Genomic DNA, 12,412 nt, shown 5'->3' with positions numbered 1-12,412 from the left:
AGGGTGTCCTACTGGAGCCCCATATTGAGATGTGACATGAGGGTGTCCTACTGGAGCCCCATATTGAGATGTGACATGAGTGTGTCCTATCCAGGAGCCCCATATTGAGATGTGAATAAACAAGATTCATAAGTAACAGTACTGAACTGGCTACAAGTGAAGTGCCTGTACATGAGTACTGAATAAACTGCAGCAGATAAGTCTGAAAAGTTACTGAAAAATACAAATTTCTAAAACAAATACAAAAGCACCAATGTTTTACATCTGATTTATTTACAATATCATCACCAAAGGGTAACTTACATCACAATATTATTTTTTGGATTATTCATGTGAATTACCTGAGCACTGATCACAAATTCATAAAAGTTGTGTCGTTCATAATCTAGTAGATTGTTGATGATGACATCACCTGTGTTTGGGTCGATTCGGAATGCATTTTTATAGGTGTCGTCTGCTGTTTGTGCTGCTGGCTGAAAAATAAGTTTATAACTTGTATAAAATGAATCTGATAGCAATCAATATATATACAGTCAAACCTTTTGTAAAGGTCACCTCTAGAATGCAAAAACCTGTTTTGTCATGTCACCTTTTTGTCTACCTGTTGAAATATCTAATCATTTAGAACCTCAATTCAAAGGTCACATCTCTTTCAAAATTGGTTACCTCTGTTCCTAAAAAATGACCTTTGTATACAGGTCTCACTGTAGATATATATTTTGTACCTTTTGGGCATTAATATAATGTTTTAATCTAATCAAAATATCTATTTCTTCTTCTGAGATAGTTGATTTAAAAATATAAAAACATTATTTTTTATGACAAAATGTAATGGTTTATGCATGACAATGAAGAATGACATGTTGCTTTACATGAAAGCGGAGCTTGTGAGGAAAGGGGAAATCATTGATAATATTTATTGATTTTATTATTACATGCAGTGACGTTGCCTGGTTTCTGAATCATGTTTTTAAATGTTTACAGAGAACTTGTAATATTTTTCATCCTAAATGCTGAATGAAAAGGAGAAAAAGTTTGACGTATTTTCATCAATTGAATAGGTCAATCTAAATGAAACATTTCCATTTAAAGAAAAAATCATTGATAAAGAAAGAAAATAAATTTTGTCAATCTCTGAGATACACATATGAATCAATCTCTAATAACAAGTAAATAAGTATTGTCACGGAATAGAAGTTCCTTCATAAAATAAGTTCCAAATGGAAAAAAAATTCTGGAATATTATTTCCACAGGTATAAATATTACAGTAGATGTTCCTAACGGAATAAATAGTATAGAATTTTTTTTTTCCATCAGGTACAGGTATTATGACATTGTGTATAACAAAGTTTCCACTGGAACTTCTGTTAGGTGGAACAAATATACGTTGACAGTATGACTCTAAATCTTTTTACACTTAAATAAGTTCACAGTCCAATGAAACAGAATGAGACAAATACCTGCATTGAATAAGTGACTTTTCCTCCCAGTCCGTTATCTTCATCTATAGCTGAAACTCGACCTACTGTTGTCCCTATAGCAGCATTCTGGAAAAATAAAACAATTTTTAATTTGATACATCATGTTCATGGTTTGCAAACACATATTTCACATAGCTATTATAGTTTAGAACCCTAAAGTTTATGACACAGTCAGAAGCATATAAAAAGTATAATTACAAAAATACTGAAATCCAAGGAAAATTCAAAATGGAAAGTCCCTAATCAAACAGCAAAATCATTTGCTCAAAGACATCAAAGGAATGGATAACAACTGTTGTATTCTTAACTTGGTGCAGACATTTTCATATGTAGAAAATAGTGGATTAAACCTGGTTTAAAAGCTAGATAAACCTCTCACTTGTATGACAATCACATCAAATTCCATTATATTGACAACAAAATAATAAGGGTACAGGCCTGCAGTTAACATTGTTCAGTGCTATACTTGTTGATGAATGTCATATTTGATTTTTGTTTCTTTCAAACATAATTCATCCGTTTTCTGGTTGGCATTGTTTTACATTCATCATGTCGAACCTTTTATAGCTTGCTAAGCAGTAATTTGTTTTCTCTCATTAATGAAGATATTGAGACAAACACCTGATCAAAATCAGATGCCTTTTCTTTTTTCTTCAACTTATGGAATCATTTCCCTTGACATGCTGGTAAATTAGTCCTCTAATCTAATTTTCCTTATAATAGAACTGCATTATATAAAACATGCCACATGACATCTATAGTTTGAAATAAAAATGAAATGGATTAGCAGTCTCCTCACAAATTCAATTATCTGGTGAGACTAAAATATCTTTTTATTAATGAGTGAATTAAGTTCCCAGACTTATCTTATTAGACAGTTCTACATTGTGATGCAAATATCATGTTCAATTACAAATATTGGTCACTTCCTTTATATAATTTATCCTGATATATAAAACTTTCTTGTACTTTGGACATCATTTGTATGTTTGCTAAAAGAATATGCTCCATATAGATTTAAGTGATAAAATTTATCAAAACTCAAATGAATGTCCCTTTGCTTCCTTAAATAAAATTAAGGAGTCATGAATTTCAGGGCAAAAGTAGGACACGATTTATTTCAAACTTATTTTTATAGTTTGCATTGGTGGATCCAGGGGGGAGTTCCGGGGTTGGAACCCCCCTTTTTTGACGATCAATGCATTTGAATGGGAGCATATAGTTGGAACCCCCCCCCCCCCTTTATCAAATGGCTGGATCCGCCCCTGGTTTGTTCCTATGTTGTGCTTAAAAGGCTGTGACAGGATCACATCCCTTCAGTACAAGTAATTATAGTTAATCAGAGCCACTAACAAAGTTTACCTCTAAAACTGATTCTTTATATCGTCTGGTATGAAATTCTGGATGTTCGTCATTGACGTCAGTAATATATAGTGATATGGTAATAATTAGCTGAAAAACAAAGAAAGTTAGTTAAATATAGTGATATGGTAATAATTAGCTGAAAAACAAAGAAAGTTAGTTATATATAGTGATATGGTAATAATTAGCTGAAAAACAAAGAAAGTTAGTTAAAAGTACTATTATAAATATAGTATATTCCACTTAAAAATATTGAACTGATGTGGTTATTAAAATAATTACAAACATTCAGTCAGAAATTCAATAAAAGTTTTAGGTACATTGTGAAAAAAAATAGAATTAAAAGCTAAATAACAATTAAAATGTTAAAAAAAGTAGATAAATGGAACCACAGAAAAAAAGGGTGTTACTCCCTGATCCCATATTAAATTTCAAAGTTTTAAAAAATTTCATAAATAGTGTTGAGTACAACAGTAGCAGAAACTATTATTGAAACAATTGAACTTCATTATATCATACATGACAACTTGTTAAGTCTGACCAGTAATAATTATTATACCTGATTATGTTCTATAGTATCATCTCCATCTGCCATGATAAAATATAGCTTTCTGTCTGAAGGGTCCTGAATAATAAACAAAAATAATTCTTATATACATGAAAAAAAAAACACGAAAAGGATACAATAATATTATACTTCATGGGTTCTGGAAATTTAAAAAGTATGGGGTTTACTCGCTGTGTTGAAGACTCATTGGTGGCCTTTGGCTAGCTGTTACCTGCTCTTTGGTCGGGTTCTTGTCTCTTTGACATATTACCCATTTCCATTCTCAAGTTTATTGTATAAATTCTAAAGAATAGTCAAAATGTATAAATTCGGATCAATATACAAAAAGTATAGTTGATTAGCTGAGCATTTATAAAGTCGCTGTATCATTGTCTTTTTATAAACATGCAATACATGAATTGTACTAAAGCTCTGACAATCTACTGTAAACCAACTTATTATCACGTGTAATTTATTTCGCATTTTACCCTTTCTTGACCACTTCGAGGCTATTTAATTTCACGATTATCTGATTTACTTGGTGAAGTTTATTAAGGAAAGATCAAAGATTGACACATTCGGGACGATTTATATTCGCATTAATTTCGAAAGTCGTGAAAATAAGTTGGTTTACAGTATATTAATGTGAACAATTATTTTATTGGTAGATTGGATGTAAACTACTAACAACACTTGTGCTGTTCTTCAGGGAATGTACAGACTTTCCTAAAAGTATTTTGACTGTATTGTTATATTAAAAAACTGTGTCTGTTCCAAGTCAGTAGCTTTTCATTCAGTGGTTGTCGTTTGTTGCTGTGTTACATATTTATTTTTTACCATTATTTTGTACATAAATTAGGCTGTTAGTTTTCTGGTTTAAAATGTTTTACATCTGTCATTTAGGGGCCTTTTATAGCTGACTATGCGGTATGGGCTTTGCTCATAATTGTTGAAGGCAATCAGTGACCTGTAGTTGTTAATAACTGTGTCATTTGTTCTCTTTGGGAGAGTTGTTTCCTTGGCAATCATACCACATCTCCTTATATTTATATATATTCAATCAACAATGAACCAATCAAATCAGGTATATTTTTGAACTGACCCTATCTCTGTCCAGCGGTGCTATTAATATGATATCAACTTTTCTTGTTAGAGTGCTGTCACCCGTGGTTGTTCCTAATCGTACTAGCTGTCTTGTTTTCTCATCTTGTATAGAAAATATTATAGGCATAGGTCCATCTAAATCTCTGGCTTTAATGGTACCTATAGTGGAATCTGGAAAGATAGTTAGCATTATTAATGTTTGTCAGCTGTCCAGTGATATTGTTTGCCTTAAATCCCAATTTGAAAAAAAAATGGCTAAAAGTTATTCCCAAAAAGACAACTTTTTTCCCAAATAGTGCAGTCTAAGTAGTAATTGTGCATGAATTCAAACTGAAAAACACTCATTTTAACAATTGTCTGGCCTAAAATGACTATATATGCACATTTGAGGGTCTATTTATGTTTCATCACAGACAAAATGGGGTCTTATTGTTAAGCAGGGTTTGACTCTTGAAAATGGGTCTGTAAATTGAAGTTTCAGTCAAATTCATGGTTTATTTTAAATTTTACAATTTGATGAAATTGATGCATGTTTTCCCAATCAAAAAGGGTAGAGGTAGTTTTGAAAAAAGCAAACAATATCACTGCTGTCTCTCAAGATGTACAGTTTCTACCATTACCCAGTATATACAGTGGATACAACATTATATGCTTATAAGAATGACGATTTCATAAAATGACTAGATGAAAACATTCACTACATGCAGGAAGAGATTAAAACTTGCTTTTATTAACACAATGTCAAATTGCAGAATTTTGGACACCTGGAAAACAATATTTTCTTAAAATCTATCTTAAATTGCAATCTTCATAGATATTGCCATACTTAAAAAGCATAGTAAAAGTCACATAAAAATAACACAGAGGAATAAATTCTAATTGTTTTATTATAATAATGGTGCAATTACAATAAAATCATTTTCCAATTAAAAAATATTGAACTGTGTAAAACTAATTCTTTTTTAATATGGTTATTGGTTTTATCACTATAAAATCAACCACTGCATCGCTGCAGAGTTTTATCACCATTATTTTTTATGACTGTTGTCTACGAACAATGACTGATACCATTACGCAACATTTGCACATGATTGTTAAACTGAAACCTGTTAACGTAGGTGGAAATAACAAAATCCTTGTAAATAATTCACAGCGTTGTCCAAGAAATCTTTATACATATATGAAACCTGTCAAAATTTGTTCATATGTAAATTCAGAAATGTCAAATGTGTGTTATACTTACTTAAAGCAGTGTTTTCAGGAATGATAATCGTGTTCGTAGCTGAGAATTCTAACTGTTTTGGAGCATCATTGGTCACAACTGTCAATGAAATTAATGAATAAAATAATAAATGTGAAATATGAATGCTTCAGTAATAATTGATATGACTTTCACTGTTATGATGATACTGTGATGATCTTGATTATCAAGTACAACATTTTCTTTTTCGAAACTGCTGACAATTCAAATTTTTATGAAATCTTAAAATAAATGAATATAAATGATTGCTATGTAACATATTTAACAATATTTCTATAGGGTCTAGTCATGTGAAAATTTTAGAGTTATCTGCGATTTGATAGATATTTTAATTGTCCCTGTTTTAAATTTTCAGATGAAAGACAGCAATAAAAGCACTTGTCCTTGTATTTTCATATGTGTGTAGCCTAATGCCAAATTCTTCCTTTTCCATTTGCCAGTGTATAAATATATATAAAGCTCTCTCAGAGGAATTCAAACTGTTAAGTCAGAATAAATTGCCCGCACAGTGTCCAGTGTTTAATTATTCTGTGACAGTGACAGTCTAGTTGTGAAATAAAGAGCAGTCTATACAAACAAATCATATTATAGAATGTATAAATATCTCTGGACTATGAATTGGTTGAACCATTAAATGATCAGCCAGCCTGGTCAATATCTGTCTATTGTGAAACACTTCATTATAGATTAGCACATGGGTCAAGAATGATCTAATTTGTATGTAATAGACTTAACATTCTGACAAATACAGTCAATTTGATGGAAGTGATTTCACCACTCTGATACTCCTAAGATTTACAAACGGATCTGTCAGGGGTCAATACTATACAGACTGCCAAACAGATTATTACCCAATCAATGATTTATTTGTATCAATCTTGAGCTAACAGACAAAAACCTGTCACAATGATAAACCTAGCAGAACTAAGTCAGAATGTAAAATAGTGGCTAATTTGTAAATCGTAGACACGATTTTGATGGTCAATACTGATAATTAAGTGTGGGAAGATATATCTGTATAGAGAATGCTCCTAACATTTACAGGTTAGACAGTCACCGTCACAGAATGATGAAATAGTTTGATGTTAAGTCTCAGTCTGTGGGTACAGTCTTATTAGTATCATATTCATACAGTGATTGTCCTGCAACTCTTTTTAAAAAAAATGTGAAAAGTCATGAACATTTCAGTATAACTGCAGATCAGTAAGTTTTAGTTGTTAGATTTTAAGTGAAGTGATCCTCATAATATTTTAATACTCTGTTACAAGTTTTAGGGATAGTCAATTTATTCAATGAGTCACCTTTAAGTAAGGTGGGTCTTAAATATGGCTACTATCACAAACTTAACCCTGTCACACAGTGAGTCTGTACAAATCAATCACTCAAGACTTTTAGAGGCTGATTTTGTTTTATTCTTCCTGCTGTTTTACTTGTCATTTGATTTTTACTGTTAAAAAAGATTTCTGCTAAATTACATAACCATTTGCACTTGACTTTTATGGCTTAGGTTATTGATTGTGCAACTTTATTCTCAACTTTGAAGATTCTTTGGATAATAAATGTCCTTTATTTCAACATGATTTAGTCCTTGTTTCTTCTACAATACATCTTCTACGCTGACTTAAATTTACAACAGAATTATTTTATTCTCAAAGCGATATACTATTAACTGTTACATCAACTTCATTTCTTCTCTTTCATTTTCCATTTCTTTCCAATTACAGGAAATCAGATTGATAAAGCTGATAATTTGAACATGATATGTTCTTTGCACTCCAAAACAATTATGTTGTATAAATTGGTACAATTCCCTGAAGACTGCAGTGAATTAACTAATACCAGAGTACCATTGATTGTCCAATGTTTCACAATTCTTCATGGAATTCTCATTTCAACCAAAAAATATCACATTAATACACAACACAGAGAAATTCTTATCAACTTCATTTGTAGATCTTTGAAAACATTGTCTCAGAATAATGTTGAATGTCTTTTTTTTTTTGCATTTTGCTTTGTTTAATTTTGTCATTTCATCTATTATTTGCCTTGACCTTTTTTGTCTTTTATTCTTTCAACATTTATTTCTCAATTTGGCAACATCCTACCACAGTCTGGCATTCAAAAAATAATTAGTACTCTGGGACAAATATCTGCAGATGTAGTTGATATGAAGGGTATATAAACTGAATATGGAACTACATTATGAATATATATGGGTATTTGTGACAACATAATTTCTCATTAAAAACAAAAACTAAATTCAACTTATTTAAAAATTTATAGTTTCAACAAAAACTGCCATTTAAGTGTCAAACTCTTGCAAAAAAACTATGTAAAAATGGAAAATTTGTCCAATGCAATATCTATGAAGGAAAATGTAGATAAATCCTAAATAATTTAGTCTATAAATAAATAAACAGCTTTCTAAAGGGTCTCAAATATCAGGTTAAAATAAAACAAAACATTAGGGATTGCATAGTAATCTTAACAAGATTTAAGTTATCTAGTTCCACAGCCTTAAAATATGCACAAGATCATATTTTGAATTTTTAAAAATTTTCAATTGATTAACTTTTTTGGGATCGAAATTGTAATACCCAATGCCTTTGAGACATGCTTGAAGAACTTTTTACAAAAAAAATCATTTATTTATCAGTCCTTAAATAATAATACAAACTTATTGGAGGTTAAATTAAATGAAAATGTACCATAAAACTTATGAATTGAGGTTATAAAGACTTTCGATATTTGAAGGTCACCTAGGTTTCTTTTTCTTGGGTTTAGCTACAAACTTTTGGAAGTACATATTTCATGATATTTATATTGAATCAAAGGAAAATAACTGTTCTATCATAACTTGCTACTAATAAGTCTAAATAACTGAAAAACAAAATTAACACAGCAGTTTGACTCATTGTGCAAAAATGTGAGTTATGTCCCCTTACCTTGCGAAACGCCTACATGCATATAACACATAATACATACTGTACAAAACATACACAATATGACAATAAACAAGACAAACATCAACAATATATAACATACAGTTGGACCCTGGACATATGTCATGTATGTGTTGGTATATTCAAACATGTATATCATTTTTAGCCATTGTAATATACTATGCATTTTGAACAACACTTATATACATGAACACAAGGTAAATTGCAGTGAAACATTATAACACGCTTTTCTTATAAAAAGATCCATACTGTATCTAATAATAATTTTATTTTACTTTATATTTTTAACATGATGCCATACCTGCATCTCATTTTCATTTTGTTAAACCCAAGGTTTGAATATGTTATAGAAAAATGACAGTCAAACTTATTTAAAGTGGATTACAAATGTACTTCCTTTTCCTTTTTTATGTGCAGGATAAGTATACATACATCCCTTTCTGGTTAAGTGTGTAGGCACAGGGGCTTGTTTAGAGGGTCAGACTGTCAATAGCAATCGCTATCCTATATAAAAAACCTAGGATAGTGATTGCCATTGACAGTAAAACCTTATCTGACCCACTAAACAAGCCCCTGTAGTACAACTCTCTAAGGACTCTGTAATTTTATCTAATTTAATTTTATTATTGAGCAGAGGAAGATTTTTGGGCAGGGGGCCCCCTCCTTTTCTGGAAAAAATTTGGGTGATAATATAGGGAATCACTGAAGCATGACCAGAGTGGGCATGGCCAAAAATTAGTAGTGCTTTTGCTTATTCATCTTCATAATCATTAAAATCTTTAAAACCCTGATATTTTAAGTTGCCCTTCACAGAGTCCTTACTTACCATCACTTTGATATTTTCATAAAGTTGTCAGGTGGTCAAAATCAAAACCATGAACTTTAATTTGGAACCTAAAGTTTAACGTCTACACATACAAGGTTTGAACTTACTTATTCTATGGACATTCAAGTTCCAAATTTCACCCCAGCAACCTGTTTTTCTAATGACCTTGTAAGCCAATTTTCAACATGAATTTGCAAATTTGACGTTTCAGCCATTTTAGCCTGTGTTTTACACTGCAATGTTAAAAGCCTCTCAATTCAATTTTCAGAATAGCTCAGGAACTTTTATTTTTGCAACAACAGTCATTATGAATTTATGTTTCGTTTAAATAGTGTATATTGTTGTGTATGTTTATTTTCTGCCCCGGCAACCTGTCTATCACTTAAATTAAAATAGACATTTTTTCAAAATTCCCTATCACTTTAATGTCCCATATCCAATTTCTTAAGTATAATATTCAAATAAGCAAAGTGGTGTTGATTTCTGGATATGGCCCCCTCTGAGGCCCCCACTTAATATAAAAAAATCTTGATAGATCTGCCACTGTTGAGTGTTCCAAAGTTTGACATACTCATTTCTGGTACCCTTTTTCCAGTGGTATTCAAAATTTCATATCCTTTATACTAGTACACCTCTTTTTCACCCTGGTTAAAATATCTTTGATCATCTTTGCATAACCAAAATGTCTTTGCAGTACTTACACATGGTATCGATTGTTAATAAATTTTTTCACATCTAGAAAATGAAATATCTGCCACTGGACATTAAGCAAGCACGATCAATCGATTGCCTTATCTTTTATAAAACTCTTCGCTCTCCTATTTTCCAAAGATGTTTAAAATATACAATTTCTTGCACAAACACAGTGGTTGGAATAGACAGGCGACGGGGAGAGAAACGAATATTATGATAATCATTATGTGCAAAGTTGAATCAAAGTAGGAAATTTGCATTACCAGATTTGTTGATTTATTTTTATGTAATAGCCTATAAATCTAAAGCATAAATAGCAGGAATCGCGAGCTCTGATTTAGGACGTTTCTTGGAAGTATGATATTGTAATGCCATCATTACCAGAGACATATATATCTTAGGGCTTATAATATAAGTCTTTTTTTTCGATATTTTATTTTCAATACCACAAGTTCTAAATGAATATAAAACTATGATGTAATCAAAATCCAAAATAGATCCAAATTACATATACTTTGCATTAAACCCAAAATTAGCGCTGAGAGGACTTAATCTCATTTTCAAATGGGCTTCGAGTTGTAAATATGTAACGATGTATGAAAAATGTTCTAATATTAACTATTGAGTAATCCAATATTCTTCCACTGCAGATCTCGAGTCCCCTTTTTATGAGTAATCTTTCCCTGACTAAAACAGAAACTAGTCTACAAAGAATAGCAACAAGGTTTTGTTATATTTGTAACATCGCCATCTGCTTTTTTGGCGCGGAAATGAACCCGTCCTTAACTTCAAAGGAAAATGAAATATTAAGCAACAATCTGATCGTGTGACTTAATCTAATAAAGTTGATCGTCGCTGCGAAATGGACAAATCTACTGTAATGCAAAGTGTCTTGACAAATTGGTAAGCGGAATGATGTATCGTATTTCATTTTCTACTTAGCTAAATATCTGGTCAATACTGGCTACAGAAATACTTATCATATTTCACACAGTACAAGTTTTACGTTGAAAATAATATGTTTCTATTAAGACTTATTCATCCCAACGCTATACTAGAATTACACAAAAATGGTCAAAATGATGCGTAAAATATGTCCATTAGTTCCACTGTTATGTACTGATATTTAATTAAATTGGTTACTTTCAGATGTAATTTGATCAGTAAATATTATTTAACAATGTTTTAGTACATTATGACCATTTAATGGATAGTTTCTCATTTCTACCAAAAGATTGCAGTTTACGTCTCAAGCCATAAGTTGAGTCATTATTTCATGACAGACCTAGTAATTTACTAATTCAACGTTCTGTAGAACTAAATGTGTACTGTCAGACCACCAGATGAGCCTTATTTAGCATTGATAATACCAGAGATTTTAACACAAAGACCTCGATCTCCTGATGATAACCAATGCAACATACTGTTGCTTCTCTGCTAATTTTAAGTTAGTAACCACTTTGAGCACTGGAACAGCATCATATTACATAAAAACATTAGATGCTTACACCAACTTCAAAGAGGGTAAATAGATGGTGTAAATGGCTGACTTTCAAAAGTTAATATCATAGATTTTTTGGCTTATGAGAACAAATATAATTTGTGGGGAAAAAAAAACATGATAACTATGTTTGAAAGTGGATTTGTGAAAATGGTTAAGAGCTGGTTAGAATCGCATCGAAGTTTATATTCATAACTATAATATTGCAATAATACTTAAAATATGACATTACGTATTGCATGCATATTTTTAAACTATGTAAACATGTGTAAGCAGCCATGCAGATTTTATTATAATATATACATACCTAGTTGTAGCAGTGAGCACAGGAATATAAACACTGTAATAGACAGGTCCTGTAATATAGCACTGTAATATTTCATTGTCGTTGTTCGTTTGGAAATTTTCTTCACTTTATATTATTTAATCCATGTTTAACTGAAATAGTAACAATCAATCTATAATAAAGATAAAATTATATGCAAAAAATGCGTGTGTATTGTTTTCTTCGCATAAATCCACAAAAAAATTCCCGGCTAAAGTATGACTTTTAACTATAGCATCCCTATATATGGATGTCCATGTGGCATAGGTTTAACGAATTCTCTCTTTTTTTTATTTAAGAAATATCATGAATCAACATATTATCAAACATAAATGAAAAATAAAATTG

At 31.0% G+C, this 12,412-nt stretch overlaps 1 protein-coding gene across 4 annotated transcripts in view; it reads right to left on the bottom strand.

The window, feature by feature from the left end:
• LOC134725721 (cadherin-23-like) overlaps positions 1–12,412 on the bottom strand; it is a 104,549-nt gene that overhangs the window by 30,078 nt on the left and 62,059 nt on the right. For 3 of the 4 annotated variants that reach the window (XR_010108587.1, XM_063589755.1, XM_063589756.1), the window contains exons 6-12: positions 12,047–12,177; positions 5,739–5,816; positions 4,494–4,666; positions 3,404–3,469; positions 2,845–2,934; positions 1,462–1,548; positions 342–473 (exon numbers count right to left, since the gene is read on the bottom strand). Coding sequence is in view for 3 of the 4 variants with exons in the window: in XM_063589755.1 (XP_063445825.1) it covers positions 342–473; positions 1,462–1,548; positions 2,845–2,934; positions 3,404–3,469; positions 4,494–4,666; positions 5,739–5,816; positions 12,047–12,122 (702 nt within the window). In the remaining variant the exon portion in view is untranslated. Of the gene's footprint in view, positions 1–341; positions 474–1,461; positions 1,549–2,844; positions 2,935–3,403; positions 3,470–4,493; positions 4,667–5,738; positions 5,817–10,246; positions 10,386–12,046; positions 12,178–12,412 lie in introns of those variants that run through there. The other variant, XM_063589757.1, reaches the window with a different exon arrangement.

The sequence above is a fragment of the Mytilus trossulus genome, chromosome 7 (genome assembly GCF_036588685.1).
Source record: "Mytilus trossulus isolate FHL-02 chromosome 7, PNRI_Mtr1.1.1.hap1, whole genome shotgun sequence".
Classification (NCBI taxonomy): Eukaryota; Metazoa; Mollusca; class Bivalvia; order Mytilida; family Mytilidae; genus Mytilus; species Mytilus trossulus.
The sequence above is the reverse complement of the archived record's forward strand: the minus strand, read 5'-3'. Positions and strand labels throughout refer to the sequence as shown.